General features: G+C 32.5%; 2 protein-coding genes and 1 long non-coding RNA gene across 10 annotated transcripts; all 3 read right to left on the bottom strand.

Annotated features, from left to right (window-relative positions):
• Positions 1-810: 810 nt before the first annotated feature.
• On the bottom strand, positions 811-2,737 carry LOC104644271 (uncharacterized). Its single transcript, XR_011211315.1, has 2 exons — positions 1,908-2,737; positions 811-1,182 (listed from the first exon to the last, which is right to left on the bottom strand). It is a non-coding gene; the product is annotated as an uncharacterized lncRNA (long non-coding RNA).
• Positions 2,738-3,250: 513 nt separating this feature from the next.
• On the bottom strand, positions 3,251-12,109 carry LOC101265568 (deSI-like protein At4g17486). 8 transcript variants are annotated; one of them, XM_069288594.1, is made up of 6 exons: positions 11,857-12,109; positions 11,297-11,556; positions 7,910-8,197; positions 7,615-7,701; positions 6,443-6,566; positions 3,251-3,648 (listed from the first exon to the last, which is right to left on the bottom strand). In XM_069288594.1, the coding sequence occupies exons 2-5, from the start codon at positions 11,448-11,450 to the stop codon at positions 6,469-6,471; spliced, it is 627 nt and encodes a 208-aa protein (XP_069144695.1). In that variant the 5' UTR covers positions 11,451-11,556; positions 11,857-12,109; the 3' UTR covers positions 3,251-3,648; positions 6,443-6,468. The 8 variants fall into 8 exon arrangements, with proteins under 8 accessions (XP_069144695.1, XP_069144696.1, XP_010325510.1 ...); XM_069288595.1 differs by having other exon boundaries at positions 7,615-7,695; XM_010327208.4 differs by having other exon boundaries at positions 11,297-11,551; positions 11,857-12,089.
• Positions 12,110-17,580: 5,471 nt separating this feature from the next.
• LOC101266964 (nudix hydrolase 8) lies at positions 17,581-21,055 on the bottom strand. Its single transcript, XM_004245755.5, has 9 exons — positions 20,554-21,055; positions 19,505-19,764; positions 19,185-19,250; positions 18,923-19,060; positions 18,739-18,816; positions 18,584-18,634; positions 18,454-18,488; positions 18,229-18,337; positions 17,581-18,031 (listed from the first exon to the last, which is right to left on the bottom strand). The coding sequence occupies exons 1-9, from the start codon at positions 20,681-20,683 to the stop codon at positions 17,825-17,827; spliced, it is 1,074 nt and encodes a 357-aa protein (XP_004245803.1). The 5' UTR covers positions 20,684-21,055; the 3' UTR covers positions 17,581-17,824.
• Positions 21,056-21,274: the final 219 nt, after the last annotated feature.

The raw sequence follows: 21,274 nt of genomic DNA, 5'->3' as shown, positions 1-21,274 counted from the left end.
TGGTACAATGTGATATATTATGAAATAATACGTAACAATCATTCACCGTGAAAATTTTACATTTACTTATTTTCTTAGTAATAAAATTATAAATTAAATATATTATCCATAAGACTTACACTTGGTCTAGGGACTTATGTTTCTAATGCAATGTGATATATTAGAAAAAATATTATGATTTTCATTTGAGAAAGGTATTAATAACCAACACTGGAGAAAAGAAAATGTGTTATAATTACTATTTGAAAAAATATCATTATATCAATAATAAATAATATGATTTAAAGCAAAAAGGGTTAAAAAAAATACACGCTCGAGACATGCGCTTTTATGCTCGGGGCTTATGTTTTACTTTGGAGCTTACGCCTCAAATTTTAAAACTCACGCCCTATAAATCTACGTCTTCAATTTGCACTCAAAACGTTCGTAATACGTCGCCTTGAGACTCGGCAATTTTTATTTTTTTTTTGGGAAAACATTGATGTAAAGTATAAGTAGAATATAAATAATTATGTTGTTGTTGTTATAATAATAATAATAATCTTAATAGTTTTTTGGCAATGCCAATCTCCTACTACACTAATAATTAACATGTTTTCAAAATTTTATTATTTTTAAAAATATAGTTACTGTAACTAAAATTAAACTTTATATGCAATTAATTTTATAATTATTTCCTACTTGTCAATTTGTTTAAATCACTTTAATTGGAATCAATCATATATTAATTTTGAATATTATCTTCAATCATTGAGATATCTTCATAAACATTGCAAGTCAAACTAATTAGATTATAAAGATATTTCGATGCAACTGCTAATATTTATCTAGATTCAATATAAATATTTATAAACTAATATATTTTTACTTAAGTGTTGAACAATAAGTAAAACAAAAAATCACTTGTTTACTTAAACAGTATGGAAAACATTTTCTTCATACCTAATATACCCCTAATCCTAAAATAAGATAATTCAATAGCCCACCAAAAGTTTCCACATAGATTTGTGACATATTTTGATTCTGAATACTAATATTTTATCACACTTTTGTCCAAAGCTTCATAGTTCCCTAAAATGATAGGTTCCTTGTGATTCACTTTTTCCTCTACTCTCTTAGAATATTGAGATAACTTCAGCAGCATCACCACTATAAACATGAACAAGACAATACACCCCAAGGCTGCAAATTAGAAAGAACAGAATTAGGGACTTAACAACATTGTTAAATTTTCAAAAACTTAATTAAATTGTGGTAGGTTAACAAATAACGAAGTTAGAATTTCACTTTAATAAGTTTAAAATATAAAAGAATAACGAACAAGTCGAAAAATGATTTTATGCTTGAAATTAAAACTGACTTGTGTATATATATTACTTATTAGTCTCTGAGTTAGCCGGTGTAAACGATATAATGAATAGGAAGATTTATACAACCGAACCCCAAGAGACCAACTTGAAAATCTATAAATAAATATTTGTTTGATCGTGAAAATTGATGATCTTCATAGTTTCCTAAAAACTAGGTCAAATCAATTTTTGGGTTTTCGAGACTTGAACTGGAAAAAAAAACCATTTTCCCCAAGTAATATGCATGTTCAAACACAACTTTACAAATTCCAAAAATCACAACTTGAAAAACTCAAATTTTCAAGTTTAAACTTCAAAATCTATGATCAAACGGGAGCGTAATAAATTAATATAACTGGTCAATCCATTAGACATCAGGAACTTGACTCAGGTCAACGGAGTTTGAATTCTCTCAAACGAAGAAATCATATAACAAAAATCATATTCCTTTGTTTTGTAACAGAAAAGCCACTCGAAAAATAAAAATCGCGCAATAAATTCACATTTCTTTGTTTCGTAAATGAAAAATCACTTTATTTTTTGTGATAAATTACATACCTTTATCATTTGCTATCTCATTGAGTCCTTTAAACTGCCCTGTTGTTACACTATCTTCATGAGAATTTTCCAAGTTCCATGATAATCCAAGTCCAAAAGTGTTATCAGACAAAAAAGGACTATATGAAAATGGGATTCTTACAGTCTTAACATAGTTACAAAAATCTGGGACAACAAATGATGTTTCCACAACATAAACATGATGTCCATTGCCACTTAGACAGGGGACTTGAAAAAAAGAAGATGAAATTTCAGCTGAACAATTCAGATACTGATACTCCTTCAAGGTATAGTAATAACTAAATGGGGTGTTAGTAAGATTCAGATTCAAGAAAACTTCAGGGACACAGTTTTTCGGGTCGATTAATTCGAGTTTCTTGAGATCATAAGAGATGGATTTGATGACTAAATCCCCATATGATGGGAAGTGAAGAATGGTCCTGTTTTGCTTACAGTGTAGCTGAAATTCTTGAAGTTTGAAAGGGAACTGAATGTTGAGATCAGAGGCATTTGAACAGTTAATTGGTGAATAACTAGTTGAATTTGCTAGTGCTTTTACATGTATAACAATAATGAACATGGAAATGAAGATCAGAGTATCCATAAAAAAAAGTGGGGGTTTGTAGTTGGAAAAATATAGAGGGAATAGTGGGGAAGGGTTTAAAGATTGTAGACTGGAGACATGAAGTGTTAAATGGGCAAAGTATCGAAGTCACCTTTCAGTTAACTGTTATATATACTTATAGTATAAATAGTTACAGTTCCATTTTTATTTTCGGTATATAGAAATTAAACTCTGTGAGCATGGCGGCTTTCAGGTTATAAAGAGTGGGCATCAAATGGAAGACTTCTAAGTCTTTTAACATTTGTTCCACATATAATAGTCAATCAATGCATTTATTCTATGGTTGCTTTAGAGACTTTAGTCATTGGATGATGACTAAGAGGTATTTGGCACTAAACTTTTTAGGTGCCTTGGTCTAATTAACATCCAAAATGGGTTTGTGTTGTTGGGGCATATGATTGGTTGGTTCATTCTTTTGTAGGTCAACTGAACAAATAACTTAAACAACTACTACATTAAAAACTCAGAGATCTTACCTAATCCAAAAGTTATTTGGGGTGAAAAAAAACAAGGGATTTATTAAGGTAATGAGTTTAACTATGATCCCATATTATATTTTGCCATTCTCTAGAAAACAAAATGGATGTAGAAACATACATGTCAAAAAATTGTCTTCTGAAAACTGGTGGCTAATTCTGAAGATTGCGTTTTGGAATTCGAAAATATCATACAAGAACATTCATGTCAAGGTAAACACAACGGGAAAAACACGAAACAGTCGGAGGAAAAAGCAATTCCATTGAATCCTAGTAACACCAGAAGTTGACTGTTCTATGTAAATACGCTACATGAATACACACGTCTTAACGAATATTTGAACATTACAATGTGTTTAAAGGACAGATAAATAGATACACTTGAGAGCGCGCACACACAACACACAATTACAATCCAAAGGATCCCAAACAGTAGACTGGATTAATTGGATGGAAGGGAGAAAAGGAGAAGAAGAAGAAGAAGAAAGATGTTTCAATCAAAGAAGCTCTTTTGCTAGTCTGACTGGTTTTTCATTCAGAAATGCCATATCACTATTTTGTACAGTTAACAACTGATGATCAGAGTCTTCCCCCTCGCTATCTACCGATACAGATGACGCATCAGAATCTGTCCCGTCTTCTACAATTGCAAAGCATTTTGGTTAGTCAAGAATGAAAAAAGTCTATATTAACATGACATGTAAGAACTTCCTTTCATACTTTAAGTTATTGTATATCTACTAGAGAATAGAGATTAAGACTAAGGTACTTCATATGTACAGCTACAACCTATACCTGCATCCATACAGCCTATAATTCAATTTTTATTTCTATTTAGAGAGATAAAATTTTTGTCATGATTCATGAACTAATGTACTCTCTAATTTTTTTCGTAATTGAAAATTCGAGGTTGAAATGTATATGTGATATTGCTATAAAGCACATTTTTTTATTTAATGATAAGGTTATTAATCAAAGTGCACAAAAACATTCCGAAAAGATTTGCTAGACAGAATAACATATCTAAATGTAAGCAATATAACCTAGTTCTAAATTTTTACTAGGCTGAAAAGTGCTATAACTTTAGTAGTTTTCAGGTTGGTCACTCTGTTATAATCTTCACTACCGGATCATAGCTTTCAGGGCAAGGGGAGAAGCCTTAAGCCGCCGGGTCATCCAAACCCAATACCTTTAGTTCAAACCCAGTATTTGTATTAAAGAAATTCACTAAATGTCCAAAATTTAAATTCAGAACACAGTTACTAACACCTGATGTCACTACCTAGAATTATAGAACCCCTAAATATCAATCCTGGTTGCGCCTCTGTTCAGGGTTCAGTAAGACCATGCTCCATTTTCTCGACATGATATCAGAAGCAGAGGCAAACTTATCACAGATGTTAGGACACCCATGTTATATTACTGCATGCTCCAAATGTGTATCCTTGTGTGTGTGTTGAGTGTGCTAGAATCCCATATTGGTTAACTATATAGGCTATAGTTTGACAATCATCACTACTTGCACTACTTTATTGGAATTGAGTCAAGCCCATATCCATTTTCTTAATGCAGACTCATATGGAAGGACACTATATAAGAATCATAAGTTCATTTGAAATTTCTTTTCCTCTCCCATTTCTTTCCATGTGTATTCGTTAATAGAATGTGCCTGAAAAGACATAAGACTTTCCTGTTCACCACACAAATACACAATCAAACTTCTGCGTCATTTCATCAACCTCTTAGGAAACACCACTTAGCCAGAGTGTTAATTGTTTTATTTGGTCAAAGGACATGAAGAAAACAAAAACAACAGAAATTAGCATGGCAGAGGGATGAACAAATAATTACTGATTTGAGTATTGTTACTCAGTTGATGTGACTAAGCAATCCGGGTCATGTCCAACTGAGGTTGACTTCAACCTAATTGGCTTAACTTTTGGGACCAAACATATTAGGAACCCCTCATTCACAGAGACTCCAAAGCAGAGAAATCACCCCCAAAAAAGGAACAGAAAATGAAAGATGGGACAAAAGATATCAAATTCAACAAACGGGGCCGCAACTACAACCAATCCATCATGATACTATTATAGTCAACAAATAATTCCTTTAAGTTGAAATGGTATCATAAATCTCTAGAGTGTTGACATTGATGAGATTAAAATGTGGAGTAACCAACACTGAGGAAAGATTATGGTTTTTATAGCTGTAGAAGTTTCTCTCTTTTTTGTTCATCTAGGAGTGCTTCTTTCGTTGGACATATCCACTCATCTTAATTAGTTGGAACAATTAGCTAACTATTTATGTGTAATCATGAGACTTTTACGTGGATCGACAATTGGGAAATACTATTTCTGGGGCCTCACTTTAGGGCTACCAAGTGCTGAGCATGCAAAGGGTAGTTCACCAGAATTGCTTTATTAACTGAATAAGCTACATTTTTATGTATATATACTCAACATTCAACAAACATGGCTACATGTTTTCTCATATACGAGATCAAATATGTGTCATGTACTCATGTGATGACCATCAAATGTAGCTTCAACATTCCCAAACAACAATAGACAAATCAATAAATAAAATTTCTGAAGCAATAGATAATCAATTTTAAGTGGTAGGAACAATATCAGACTTATATATCTTACAGATTTTACCTGCTCCGGGTTAGTAATATAAAGTTTTATGCCAGAAACTAAACATTGTACTCCCTCTGTCACATTTTATGTGACACTCTTCCATTTAGTCTATCCAAAAAAGAACGGAAACGGGCTCAAAATACCTTTGACCTATCGAATTCAATCAAAAACACTCTCTGTTTACCTTTTGGCTCTAAAATGCCCTTGATGTCAACATATTGTCTCTAAATTGCCCTTATTTTACCGCCCTATTTGGAAAAAAAATAATAGATTCATTTATTACGTGGCATGTTCCTATTGGCTATTGTTAGAATGAACTTAACTGATTAAATCTCAGCCTAAAACACAGATCCACCTATAACCCACACACTCCCCACCTAAAGGTGATTCCTTTTCTTCATCTTCTTCTATTTCCTTTTTCCTTTTCTAGTGGTTTGCATCAAGTGAATAAAGACCATGAAGGAAAGCTTCTCAAGAAATTGAAGACAATCAAAACAATCGGGTCTTTGAAGCCACAAATAGTTCTCAGTTCAAATGCATCAGATGGATATATTCATATTTCATCACCAGAATCAAATTTCCAATTTCACTGTCACTCTTCATCAACTCGCATCCAGATCCACAAAGATACCAAGAAGAATGTTCAGAGCAGCGTACAAGAGATCACGAAGCTGAGATTATTGATGTTTCTGAGCTAATTAAGGATCTTGAAGATCAAGAAGTGGAGATCTAAGATAAAGTCGACGATAAAGAAAACGTAAGGTCTGTTAAAGAAAGTCAAAATGTCTGAACCTTTCAAAGAAGGTCAGAATTTCAGCTCAATGAAATTTGACCCCTTTTACTGAAATTGATGGGTCAAATTTAGGCGGTCGGACTTGAATTTGATCGGATACCCCTTTCGTCCCAAATCTTCTTGCTGCATTTGAGGAAGCAGCCATGGTTGTTAAAGCTCAAGAAGCAGAGAGAAAAGCCAAGATTGAAGAAAAGATTTTCAAACCATAAGAAGAAAAAAAAGGAAAAAGAAGTTGAAGAAAAAACCACCTTTACGTAGGTGGGTATATCCCGATTTTGGGTTGAGATTTAATTAATTAGCTTACTATTAGCAATAGCCAATAGGAACGTTCCATGTAATAAATGAATCTATTAATTTATTTTTGAAGAAGACTGTCAAAAATTTGGACAAGTTGGAGTCAATACGTTGACGTCGGGGGCATTTTAGAGCCAAGAGGTAAACGGAGGTACTTTTGTACCAAATTTGATAATTCAAGCGTATTTTAGGCCCTTCTCTGAAAAAAGAATGATACTTTACTCTTTCACAATCCCCATTTTACTCTTAATGACATACTTATTGGGACCCTCACCGCCAGCCATTCTTACTGAAAAGACATGTGAAGCTTTCACCACCGCTCAATTAAAAGGATGGTACTTCGCATATATTTGTCTTACATGTCAAGAGCCTTCTTTTCTTTTGATAAGGTAACCACCATTTGTATTTATAAACAAAACTCAGCTTCCAAAGAGATACTGAGTTGTCAAACTTACAAGCATTCAAAAGTATAAGAGGTCTCCTATCAAAAAACTTACAAGCTTATACATTGCCAATTCAATCAACCAATTATTCTATTCCCCCCACCACACCACACCCACCCCAGATTCTGTTCACACCAAAAAGGAACAAACTAAGAGCCATCTTTAATTTCTTGAACTCCTACCCAGTCAAGCACCTCTCACATAAAATGGGCGGAGGGAGAATTAGTAATCTAGATTTTCATCCCATGATTATTTTTTCATATGTGGGACATCAGATTAGCCCTAATGTACTCTTAATTCCTCAAAAAATCATGTTCCATTAATCAGGATTTCAGGGTAAGCATGTGGTAGCTGAAGTATTGTCATTCTGTAATACCAGACAAGTTTGTTACTCATTGGGAAAAAAAGGTGAAGAGAGATAGGTCAACACCAACCTGAAAGGGCTTGATGATCAGGAAGATGTCTGATTCTTGTAACCTGAATACTTTCTGGTAAAATGCAATTGCAGAATGAGCCTGAAACTTCAAAAATAGTTGTGTGAAACAAGCTAGAAGTTTAGCAAGAATAGCCCAGAAAACATGCTGCAGGATTCATACAGCTATTTGTATGGTAGTCACAATTTTATTATAAAGTAATGCAGATAAGAACAAGGAAGAATAGACGGAGATGAACACAGGTTCACAATTGAAAGTTGCCCCACAATTAAGACAACTCATCATTCATTCTCACCTACTCGTGCCAGTCGATTCACCCATCCAGGAATTGGCTTTCCCGTGAGATGCGAGCAGACTTCATCAGCAAAATGGTTGCAGTTCTTGGCAATCAAATGATAACTGTCCCCATGATATTTTCCTGAAATATGTTCCATATATGACCGAACTTCTGAACGAGACATGTCTGTGCTGCCCAGGAGCACCGACCGTCTAAAAGTGAAACCCGGACAACTACGTGGCTCCACCTCAAAAATCCCACTAGATGGGTACTCGTGGGCTCCATACCCATACTCTAGACCATGTACTGCATCAAAGCAAGAAAAACAACAAATGGAAGGAACATTAGTTATAGTAAAAGTAAAAATCATTAATAATCAAACACACCACTTCTTCAAATGGTTTACGGATTATAAGATAACTTTGTGCCCTTTCTGGGATAAAATTGACATAGCAGAGTGTTCATGCTCAAAATATAGCTGCACCTAGTATGTTGATGACAGTCATCTAGTTAAGGAGCAGATTCAAGAGATACTTGCATGCAACAAGAAGTACACAGGAGAAAAAAAAAGGATAGAAAGCACTAAAGAGCAGAAAACCAAGATAACTATTCATAAAACCCCAACGACTAAACTAGCTGAACAAACCTAAGGGCTCTTACTCATAGATCTGCTATTCTTCATAAGCAGAACAGACCGGACAATTTCGAGAAAGAGAAGCCATCATCAATGGTTTACAATGCAATACATAACCCTAGGAGTAATTTATTTTGCATATAAAACAAGAGTTCAGGCATTAGATTGCAATCTTAGTGGCTAAACAATAGTCCTATCAAATTACCAATTTGCTATAAATGGAATTGTCTAATATTCAACAAGCAGGGGCGGATTGGGGAGAGAGAGGTTGCTGTAATTCATCTAGACAAAAGCCGCAATTCCTCCTTCCCTAGCTAGAATTCTTACATAAATTTCTTTGTTCTTTTAGGTTAGCATTTTCCTAATGTTATTCTGGTTCAACACATGCATGATCCTGTCAAGACTAAGTGTACACTACGGTAACAAGAAATCAGGAATGATTTGAGAAACCATCTTGTGCTGGTGATTAGCTTAATACTACAAGTAAATAAGCAACTTTTTGATAAGGTGGACAAAGAAGCAATTAGAAGACACTTGGCTCTGATTATGCTCTACCATATTTCCTCTTTCCACCAGCTTAGTCAACAGTATTTACAGACGTATCTCTAATTTATCAACGAATAATGTATGACTATGTCAACTTTTTTTAAGAAATAACATAACTTAACCATCACTGAGCCAGTTCCATTATCCATGCAGGTAAGCACATTTACCTGGTAGGCTACGAGACCGGTTGGTTCCTAATGTAAACTACTTAAGTTGACACCTTCAGAGAAAAACCTTCACCAACTCTCTAAATTGGAACTTTCACCACGGATATAATAGACCTGAAACGGGAGATCCACTGAAAGATTTACATGGGTGGCGAAGAAACCTAATGCTTTTGGTAGAGTTTTGGCTGTGCGATGTGAGGGGTTTGAGATTGATAAGGGATCTCCTAAAAAGATAAACCAGAGTTAAGAGGGAAATCACCTTTATTACAATACAAGGACCCCGCGTGAGGAAAAATATAGGAGGTAAGAATTGAAGAGGCTTGAAAGTACAACTAATTATGACACATGGAAGTGCTAGAACATCAAGTGAATATGTGTCTAGATCAATGCGCGTCTAGATTTATTTACTCGAAAAATAAAATCTTATGAATATTCTATTGGGTACCTTAGAATATTCTCATTATAGAATATATACTTATTTCTTAGCTTAGAGATTGATTTTCTACCATATTGTACAAAACCAACAACTTACTAAGTTGCTCAGACTCGGTGATAATGTCTGCTACGGATATGGATGTAGAGGTCGGATACTTCACGATCTAAATTTTAAGATTTAGGGGTTCAAATATTGGGGGGGGGGGGGGGATCCGGCTAAAACTAATTCAAATATCAAAAATAAAGTAATATGTCTATTTCTGAGGCATTATGTGGAAAACATACAAGGTATTTCGAGGAGAAAATATTGATTGAGAGTGATCCCAAAAGGAGATAAAAAGAAAAGGACCGACATAGAACTAGGGGTGTGCATTCGGTTTTCGGTTTAGTTTTGACCTATTCTGTTTGGATTTTTTGATTTTTGGTTTTGTAAATGTGTAACCAATCCCATCCAAAATAAATTTGGTTTGGTTTGGTTTTCCTCTACTCATTCGGCCTTTTCATTTTGGTTATTCGGTTATGTCAATTATTAATAACATAACCAAAGTAATAATATTGAATCCCTAAAATATACTTTCTAATATAAATATAAATGTAATCATCGTGAAAGACAATAACAAAAAAGAGGACAAAAGTGGTTAACTCCAACTTAATTCTAGACCTAAACACACACACACACACACACACACACATATATATATAGAGAGAGAAATCGTTTTTTTCAGTTTTTATTTTTTTAAATCCAAAACCAAAACAAAAAACCAATCCAAATAAAAATTCGTTTTGATTTGGTTAAGTTATTCGGTTTAACCCGAATAGTGCACACCCCTACATAGAACTTTCTATGTACAGATTATTCCATTTTCTTCAATTTCACCCTAGCTTTTGTTTTAATTACTGCAATCTGTGGCTTCTGGCCAAATTTCTCCGTCGATTTTGGTTGAAGTACCCAAAATCAATTGACCAAATCCAGTATGGATCTCACACCCACACTAACGTCGTGTCGACGCAGGTGTGGCACCTAAAATGAAGGAGTCTGAGCAACTTAGAGAACTTATTTACGAAGCACCTTCTCTTACGTTGTTACTTAATTAAGTCAACAAGTGTTCTAGAAAAATTTACACATGGTATTAGAGCCTCCACAATATTGGTAGACTCAAATAGCTTCCACTATCAGCAGGCGGTGCCGACCAATGTAGGTTTCCGTCTGGTTGATGATTTCTTCTTTTCTTCTTCCTTTTGATGACAAACAACACTAGTCTCTCTAACGACCAATCCAGAGTCCATATATCTTTGATGACCACACAACTACTTTCTATGTGACTGATGCACTCCTCTAATCCTACCATTACTTCATTGTTTTGCCAATTCAAGTTAGGCTGATAATGTCCTCGAGTTGCGGAACATCACATCTCTTTCCCCTCATTAAGACGAGATTTCTTTCCTTGTGACTGACAGTCATATAAAGCAAAAGAATAACATACCATGTCAAAGTGGCTAACTTTATTGATTAATATCAAATTATAAGACACTAAACCACTGAGTAATTTCCATCTCAAAATTGAATGTAACAACAATATGCATAACAATACACATTAAAGGAGAACAAAAAAGCTTTAGTACCTTCTATACCAGAATGAAACACTCCGAGGCCGGCCCAGTAGAGATAGTTGTTTACAGGTGTGAGATCATATACATTAAGATACAACAACGAACGATTTTTCTCTCCATTTATCTGCTCCTTTGATGAACTTGAGCTAGACCTTAACAATCTCATTGTAGTCCACACACCTCGCCCACCTCCACCGCCCCCCTCGCTATGTTTCTCAACAAATCACACTCAATATCCAGGCAGCCGACAGCCAAATTACTAAGCACCTGAACTTCATAAACACAAATAAATAGATAAAATTCAGTAAAACAAGGATTAGCTTTATCACACACTTGACACACTCAATTTTAACTCATTATACATAACTAACAGAAAATTCAGCTAGTACATAGAGCAAACACAGCTAATTGAGGTTAAAAAACGCAACGATCAATCGACTCAGACTGTAATTTTAACAAATACCGAAGCTAGAGACAACGGAAGTTCAAAACTGAGCTAAATAGACGCATATACATATACATACAGAAATACGTCTACGGAAGAGAAATTGAGAAATGAAGACAGATTTTACCGAGATGCGAGATGAAACCCGGAGACGCTAGTGCTGCGGAGAGAGAAAGGTGGCGGCGGCTTCAGATCGCCGCCGTGTACGGCGGAGAGAGAAGGATTGGCGGGGAAAGGATGAGGAAAAGTCAGGTGGGGTGCAGTGGCCGCCGAGTAATATTTTCTCTATTTTCCCACAGCTGCCTCTGTGAAGAGAAATTAGAAAAAGGTTTCTATTTGGAAAAGTACAATTGCTTATTCAAGTTTTTATTTTTTTCAAATGTCTTTTATTATCAAACAAATTAACTTTTAAATTATTGACATAATACTACATTTTAAGTTTCTTAATTTTCTTATTAAGTAAAGAACTTGTAGTGAATAAATAATGCCATGTTTTTTTGGGGGGGAATGGAGCTTAGATAAAGTTTAAACTAGATTAAGTATATGATATTTTTAATTAAAATTTTAAATTTATTTTTAAAAAGTTTATTTTATATATTTAAATAACTTGTTAACATTTTTTTTTTATGAAAGGTAAAATCTTGTCGTATCATAGCCTGCGAATTCTATGTAACAGCCGATTCAGAAAATATTAAAAGGGATTCAAGATTGACCCAAACGAACTAAACCATATGAAAAAATACTTATTGACATTTTATAAATATCGTTTTAATTTTTTTTTTTTATATATAAAAGTTTACAATTGTGAGTCGAAATAAAAAGAGAAATTTGGTTAGTTAAATAAAAAAGCGAATACCGTTGGAAACAAACTAATTATAGGGCAGCTGACTACAGCCTAGCCAGAAACTTAAATAAACTTAATGTGTCACACATGCCCTTTTTCAATCATCACTCATCATTCCTATTAAAATATAAAAATATAATATTTTACTACTTTTGAATATTCTTTTAGATTTACCAATATTTATATATAACAAGAAATGGGAATAATTTGAATATGCAGTCAACAACTATATCTATGTATAATAAAATAAAATAAAGGATAAAACATTCCACATTCACGGTGTTATAGCTGGTTGATTTGTTATCGTTTTAATTACCTCTAACCTAAGATAAAAAATATATATGTGTGTTTCATATTTTTAAACGTAATTGATATATATAAAAATATATTTTTATGTGTTAATATATTTGATATGATTTTGAATTTTCGATTAATTTTTATAAAATTTACAATGTATCTAGCTAATTATTCAATATAGTTATAAAGTTATTCAAAAACTTACAATTTCATTAGAAAAAACTTAATAATTGATTCAATATAATGAATTGATCGAATTTCGTACTGTTAACAATTGATGATCAGAATGATTCAATACAAAAATCTTAATCGTTGCTCATTAAGATTTTAGAATTGTTCATAGTTAGTGATTGATGGGAGACCTTCAATTTATCCATAGTATTTGACACTTGATAATAAACAAAACATATATTGTATTAACATTTATTACTGCACATTAACTCACAAAACGTTTTCATTGTTTAAATTGTAACTTGGCCTAAAACACAAAGAAAACATATGAAAAATAGGACACCTTATACTAAACATTAATAAGAAAAAGAAAAAAAAAGTCTTAATATCTAATGAAAAAACTCTTTCAAACAAGACAAACTAATTGAATTACTAGTACGAATAAAATTACCAAAATTGTAAACTCAACCAAAGTTCAACATCTTCAAAATACACTACAAAGGCAAGGCTTGTTCCAATGATTGATATTGTACTCTACATTGTTAACCATATTATGCGGACAATAGTTAATGTAATGGGTGAATGGATCATTACTCCGCCATGAATCTTCAGTATCTTGAAATTTGTAAGTAGTACTCAAGTAATAGTGAATTAAATGAGAACGGTAACTGACTGCGGGTATATGATAAAGAGCGGGTTTTTTTTCTTCCTGAGAATGTGATTTATAATATTTTATGCTTCTAGATACATTGTCTTCAGTGAACTCTTTCCTCTCTCGCTCGCATCTCTCCCGTTCAACTATGTTTGTATCCATGTTTCACAACTTCATGTATTTGTGTTTCCAATATTATATATGCATTGATATATTTAGTGTATTTGTGCATTTAATTTCATCAAGTGTATCTAATATCATTTTCATGTATCGTACATAATAATGTCTTGATGTTTCCATTGTATATATGTATGATTATAAATTATTTCTGAGAGGGCATAGATGTATCACATGTATATCTATCTGGTATCAAATTTGTGACATATTCCATTAATGTATACATAAATAGATATACTTTATAGTGGGAGTTTGTGGAAATGTTTGGGATGTTTGTTTAAGAGAATTAGGCGGTTTTTCCTTTAAAACATTGGACAAAATATCAGCCCATATGGTGTATTTATCATTTTTTTAGTTTTTTTTTTTATGATTAGGGAAATCTACTGTCGCTATTCTTTGAATGTGCACAAGGTAAAACTCCGTTTCTATCCGATAGCTCGCAAACCACATAGGTGAGGTAACATGCACTAGGCAAGCCTGGTGCGACGAGCTCGACCCAGAAGGCAAACCCCTTGCTTTCGCTGGCAAGGAATTTAGAACTTGAGACCTCCAAAATAACGATTCGATCCAATTTTTTTAAAAAAAGATGACTCGTTGCGTCTTTTTCTCCCTTCTTTCTCCATCTTCTGCTTCCTCCTCCTTATTACTCATCCTTCTTTGTCATTTGATGCTTCATTGTCCTCCTCTTTTTTTTTTCTTTAAAATTTGATATACCGTAAATGTGAATTGATTTGAGCAAATTATATATTGAAAGACTCAAAACATCGAGATAATTTTATATCTAAAATTTAGAATTGTTTAGAGGAGATTTTGAGTTGGTCATAATTGAATAGTCAGTGTATACTTTTTTTATAATTAAACTATATTTGTTTTTTTAGTGTATTATAATGTATAGTTATTGTATAACTCATGTATATGTAAGTTATTTTTTAAAAAAAATAATTGAGTGTATCATAATGTATATGCATTGTATACTTTCTATGACTTTAAGCTATCTTTTTTAATGTAAATAAAACATAACTATATTTGTTATGAACTAATTACTTTATTATTATTATATATATATATATATTTAAGATTGTCTCTTTCTTTTGGAGCTCTATAATTTTGCGAACCTAAATAATGACTTTACTAGCTTTAATTTTGGTTCACTCTCGTTGGAGCTCCTAACCTAGCATTTCGATATGAGACTGAGACAAATAAGTAAACTCATCCAATAAGATAAGCGCTTATTTCTAGGACCTATATCCGAATTAAAACTTGACTAATTTGATTTTAGATGTGATGTGTGGGAAACATAATCTAAAATTAGTTGGGTTTTGTCTAAGACTTAAGACTTTGGAAGTGTTAGAAGTGTAAAAGCAAATCTTATTGAAATCATGTGAGAACAAAAAGTTGGCATTATTTCACATCAAAAGACAGGTTTGACAAATGATATATAAAATAGTCTATTACAACATAATACTTGAACAAAATAAAATCCAAACAATTCGAACTATTAAACTAGATACTAGTGAAAAATTTTGATTGAAAGAAAATCCTATCTCTTGAACAAAAGAAATTCAAATAACCCAAAACACTAACCTAGGTATAATATGTCTTTTTTTGGAGGATATGTGATCAAAGTAAAAACTTTCAAAATACTCCAAATCTTTTTGAAATTTCAATTGAATAACACCTGAACAAAACAAATTAAGAATTAGAATAGAATAATCTTAACCAAAAAAATAGTGATGTGGAAAACATTAGATATAAAAAACTTACCACAGTAAGAAAGATTGAGTCAAGAACTTTGGATAAATACCATCAACGTATCAAACAATATTTTTTGAACTCTGTTGCCTTTTGGAACAATTTTTTTTTTGCATAAACGTGCCTCACAAATTAAACATTTATCTTGGATAAGTAGAACATAGACATTCAACTTTTTTTTTTCCTTCTATTTTAGCAAACGTGATTGTGCATTATGTCGCAATCATTTTTTCATACTCACTGTTTATGCTTCAATGTTTATCAATACGAATGAACTAACAATAATTTGAAATTAGTAAGTAGTACTCAAGTAATAGTGAATTAAATGAGAACAGTAACTGATTGTGTGTATATGATAAAGAATAATTTTTTTTTTCTTTCAGAATCTGATTTATAATATAGTATTTTTATGAGATATAAAAACTTATTTGTATAAGGAAGGTTTAATACAATTTAATAAGATTGTTAGTCATGTGTTTACAATGTGATATCTTGGATTTTGATTATAAAAAAATTATTTACTAATATGAAAATTTGAGTAGTTTAATGTAAGATACTAAAAAAACTTCAAAACAACAAAAAAGAACCTACAAACTCCTACTCCAAAAAGTTTTTTATAGCAAAATAGAAGATCAACTTTTATAAAGCATAATAGTATGTGTGCTAATTACCAAACACATCAATAGTTTCGATAATTATGTATTTGTCTGTATCCATGTTTCACAACTTTATATATTTGTGTTTCCAATATTATATTTACATTGATATATTTAGTGTATTTGTGTATTCAATTTCATCAAGTGTATCCAGTATCATTTTCATGTATCGAACATATATAATAATGTCTTGATGTATCCATTTTATGTGTATGATTACAAATTATTTCTGAGAGGGCATAGATGTATCACATGTGTGCATCCAATAGTTATGTGATGTATCTAGTCTTCCTGTGTATAAATATATCTATCTGATATTAAATTTGTTATATATTGATACTTTATAATAAGAGTTTGTAGAAATGTTAGGATGTTTGTTTAAGAGAATTAGGTAGTTTTTCCTCGAAAATATTGGACAAAATTAAACCAAAAATGACGATTCAAACCTTAATTTCCTCCCCTTTTTTTTTCTAACGTACCGTAAATGTGAATCAATTTTAGTAAAATTATATATGAAGACTCAAAATATTAAGATAGTTTTATATCTAAAACTTAGGATTGTTCAGAGGAGATTTTGAGTTGGTCAGAATTGAATAGTAAGTGTATACTTTATGTATAATTAAACCACATTTGCTTTTTGAGTGTATTATAATGTATAGTTACTGTATAACTCATGTATAGCTAAGTTATATTCAATAAAGAAAATTGAGTGTATCATAATGCATAGCCATTGTATATTTCTGTGACTTTTAACTATTTTTTTTAAATGTAAATAAAACATAACTATATTTGTTATAAACTAATTACTTTATTATATATATTTAATACTATCTCTTTCTTTTGGAGCTCTATATTTTTGCGAACCTAAGTACAGTAAAACCTCTATATACATTAGTATAGGTGGAATCATAAAATTTATTATCTTATAGAGATATTATTTAATCGATAAAATGATATTTATTAATTTAAAGAATGACTTGAGATTTGATGAAGGTTAATTTTGTTTATATCAAAATCATTGTATCTTACTAATTTATATATAATATTTATTGATTTCACATAAAAAAAAAATATTATACATAAAACACAACGAATACATAAAATATTAAGATTATGTTTCCATAAAAACAATGGCGGAATTTTCACCAAGAGTGCTCAAGATTTAATATATATGTATATGAATTAACCTATATACATCATATGATCTTCTATAATCTCATAATTTTTTCGACGAAGAGCGTTCAAAGAAACTTCACTCAAGTCCCAACGCCATAATAAGAGCAAAGAAAGATACTAGTGAAGTGGCAGAAAAACACTTAGAAGCTAAATTAGTCATAAGATAAGAAATATAGATGTTACATATATACAATGTCCCATGTCCTCAGCAGAAGATATATACACTATATATAAACTCCCTGACTTTTTTCTTGTTCTTTCTAATACAGGTAATTGATGATCAGTTGGTGTAATATTGTGTTTAACTCGTTTCATCTCCATCGAAAAGGATATCGAGAGCTAAATTGCAATGCAAATTCTGATTATGGCGCTAGTTGGCTTTACAGTTCGAATCTGAATCTTCAACTGTGTTGAAGTACAAGGAGGATAGTTTACCATCAAATGTAGAGACTAGTTGATGGACAGATAATCCACAGTATCGCTTTCCCAGCCGAGCAATGCAGATGTCTATGACTTTTTTGAACATGCTATCTGCTTGAATTAGTGGCTGCTCGACGAATTTGACTAGAGGCATCCACTGCATTGTAAAGACAAGCAGCTTAGCCATGAATGAAAATGCAACATATTGTTTCTTAATGTTCTTGAGGTTTTATTGTTTCTTTACTCGAGGAGTACTGATAACGGAGAGATACAAGTATGTAACATGGATATGACGATCATTGAGATGGAAAGAGGGGAATGTTTGAATGTGACGGCTTTGTTAATATCATTTACCTTGGCTGCCTGAATTTCTAGATCATCAACCGCGATTCTTGTTGAAAGGGGTCTTAAAAGGCAGACGAAGAATAAATCTGACTTCTCAAAAGCAACATTGTGAGCATGCCTGAAGCAGAACTGATGTTAAATTGAATAATGGTCTCCATTCAATAACGTGTTAGATAAAATACCGACTTCTCTTCAAAGAAAGGAATCATGACATAGAGGAGAAACGTTTCTCACCTGAAAGCCATAACCTCCACAAATTCAGTATCAATCTGGAAAGATAACCAGAAAAAACCATAGTTAAGATAGGGAATACACGTTTTAGATTACATTTCTATACGGAAAATATGTTCCTACAAATACTTACCCCAGTTTCCTCCTTCACTTCTCTCACGATTCCTGTAAAGATCTCCTCCGACTGATATTCGCATTTAAAGGTAGAATGAGTTCACGGATTGAAGCAAAGATATCATGTTTCTATATATACTGTTGTTAACAAACAAAATTGTAACAAGAACATACCTCAAGAATGAAACCAGTTGGTATTTTCCATAGGCCTGAAAGATCTGGTGCAGAATGTTTCTCTTGTACGACAAGCACCTAGAGTAATCATTTCTTGAGGTCAAGAGACTGCACTCGACGCGATATGTGTGATATTATGGCATGTTCTATATAGTAATTAGGAGTGTTTTTTAAAAGCTAATACCTCATTTTTGTCGTTGATCACAAAACCCCCAACTCCAACTTGATGAGATGCATTAGAAGGAAGCATGCAGGGATCATCGGGAAGCCAATATGTCATCATGAGATATCCTCTTTCCGCATGATGGTATTGAAATCCTTCCTACGAAATTAGTTACTTCAGAGTTTGGCTTGAAAGAAGAGGTAGCATCGGAAGCTAAAGGAACATGATATAAACTTTGTTCTTCAAAAAAGCTATGTGTTCGGATATTATTGACAGTCAATACCTTTACTGCAATTGGAACTAGATCACATTTCTCAACTGGTAGTTTAAGCCAAACTCCCTTCTTCCCCTGCAGCGTGCAATGTCAATTAGAAAGTAGGTGTTCCATGAACTGTAATAATATATTTATGTCTGAAGAAACACTCAGACTGGTGAAACCATTCGTTTCCAATCACAAGCCTTTTGGCAATAGGACAAGCCAGAAAATGAAAACGCAATAGTTTCCTCGAGATAATCAGTAAACAACATAAAGGTAAATGTAGTTGTGGAATTCTACATAAAGATAAAGAGAGGTCAATATGTTGATTACTGCTCTGGAAGTACCTTCATTTTCCAGTGAGACAGCGATTCACGAAGTACAGATGCAAATATATTGGGATTGGACGGTAGTGTTTGTGGATTAATGAGTATTCCTCCATATTCATCATCAGAAGCATCAAGCACTCTTACATCTCTAAGATACAGTCCTGAACAATTTTTACCATTTATCTTACAGGAAAATTCGTCGAGTATAAAATTTTCTTTGCTAACTGAACTTGCAGCATCATAAGAAGCACTTGAACGAGAAGCCTTGAGTACAACACCTGGATTTAAAACAGGCAAAAGCCTATATCAATATCGGAAGAAGTAACTACGTACACCTCAATCCCAAACATCTCTCAAACTGATATCATTTATTTCTGGTATTACCATACTAAATGTTATCGTCTCAGATCTAAGCACTACGTTCTGTAGCACGCGCAAACATGTCTGTCTTGCCTATTGAAACAGCAAGTGTGTAACCCTCTAAGTAAAGATGCACTTTGTACCTACTCATGGTACGTTGTTCTACTACAACAACAACTACGCATCAATCCCAAGCAAGGTGGGGGAGCTATATGAATCCTCATCATCCATGTCACTCCACTTAAACTCGTCTAAATCCAATATTATAAGAAATAAAAACTAAGAAAAACGCTTTCTAATGAACAACTTCTCTACATTTTCTGCTGGAGACAAGATTAGTAAACCTCAAAAAGGCAAATATGACTCAAATGGAATAGACTTGGTAAACATGTACAAGCTTATAAAGATCCTCTCATATAATATTAAAAAAACTGTGAAATTGCACTTTACTCCCCTTCTTTGCTATGTTACTCGAACTCTTCAAGAATATTAATAGCTGCCCTGTTGGATCCTCTAAAAGTAGTGCATTTTCAGAGGACATTATTTTGGAGAGTCCGAACAACATATAGTAAGAACATGGAGCTGGCCTTATGATCTTCAAATTAAACTTAGAAAAATCCCAAAATCTAAACAGAACATACAATGATGAATGATAAACACTAAAAACACACAAAAAAAAGAAATTTTTTTCACATTAGAGAATTTACCTCTGCAAGAACATAACTTATGAGTCCCAGTGAGACCAAACCTTAGCTTTGTGTCAAGAAATGAACTTGATTTCATCAGCTCAAAATTACACAAAAACAATGACTTGGAATCAACCAATTTCAGCTCCATTCTTTCACACACACTACAAAAACAAAGCCTTTTTCTTGTCTTTAAACTAACTTCCAGACAGCTTTGTCCAATGAAACCAACTAAATCCCCAAAATTAGTAATGGTCTCAAAAATCTTGAACTTTGCTGACAAAAAATAAAATAAAAACTCAAGATTGACAAAATCCCTTGTCAACTACAAAAAAAAAAGAAAGGATTTCTTGGGCATATTCTACCAATGGGGAGAATACTAAAAATCATGAAGAAACAAGTGAACAAAAGAAAAGGGTATTTTAATTAAAGTTTCAAATACATACAACCAAAAAAAGTATCATGGTCTTAGGTGGCAAAATATTGTGGTGCAAAATGAACCTTAATTAACAAATATTTTATTAAAAGACAAATAAGGTGGAAAAGATATTTATGAAGTTATGTAGTCACTGTTAGAGAGGATACAAATAGAAAGATCAAAGATTTGATTAATCTGCTTCAATTTGTTTATTTTACTTTTTTTTAAAATTATTTTAAGAAAATCTCTTTTTTACCATATTTTAATATAATTTTATTATCATAAGAAAATATTTGCTAATAAAGTTATATATCATTCTTAAAG

The sequence above is a fragment of the Solanum lycopersicum genome, chromosome 8, assembly GCF_036512215.1.
Source record: "Solanum lycopersicum chromosome 8, SLM_r2.1".
NCBI lineage: Eukaryota > Viridiplantae > Streptophyta > Magnoliopsida > Solanales > Solanaceae > Solanum > Solanum lycopersicum.
The sequence above is the reverse complement of the archived record's forward strand: the minus strand, read 5'-3'. Positions and strand labels throughout refer to the sequence as shown.

Coding starts and splice junctions, on each gene's coding strand:
- LOC101266964 (XM_004245755.5), bottom strand. CDS start 20,683: ATGGAGCTGAAATTGGTTGATTCCAAGTCATTGTTTTTGTGTAATTTT. Junction 18,817..18,922: donor TGATCAACGACAAAAATGAG/GTATTAGCTTTT, acceptor TGATTACTCTAG/GTGCTTGTCGTACAAGAGAA. Junction 18,489..18,583: donor AAGTGAAGGAGGAAACTGGG/GTAAGTATTTGT, acceptor TTATCTTTCCAG/ATTGATACTGAATTTGTGGA.
- LOC101265568 (XM_010327206.4), bottom strand. CDS start 11,450: ATGAGATTGTTAAGGTCTAGCTCAAGTTCATCAAAGGAGCAGATAAAT. Junction 7,702..7,909: donor GAATCGACTGGCACGAGTAG/GTGAGAATGAAT, acceptor CTATTTTTGAAG/TTTCAGGCTCATTCTGCAAT. Junction 3,649..7,614: donor TGATCATCAAGCCCTTTCAG/GTTGGTGTTGAC, acceptor TTGCAATTGTAG/AAGACGGGACAGATTCTGAT.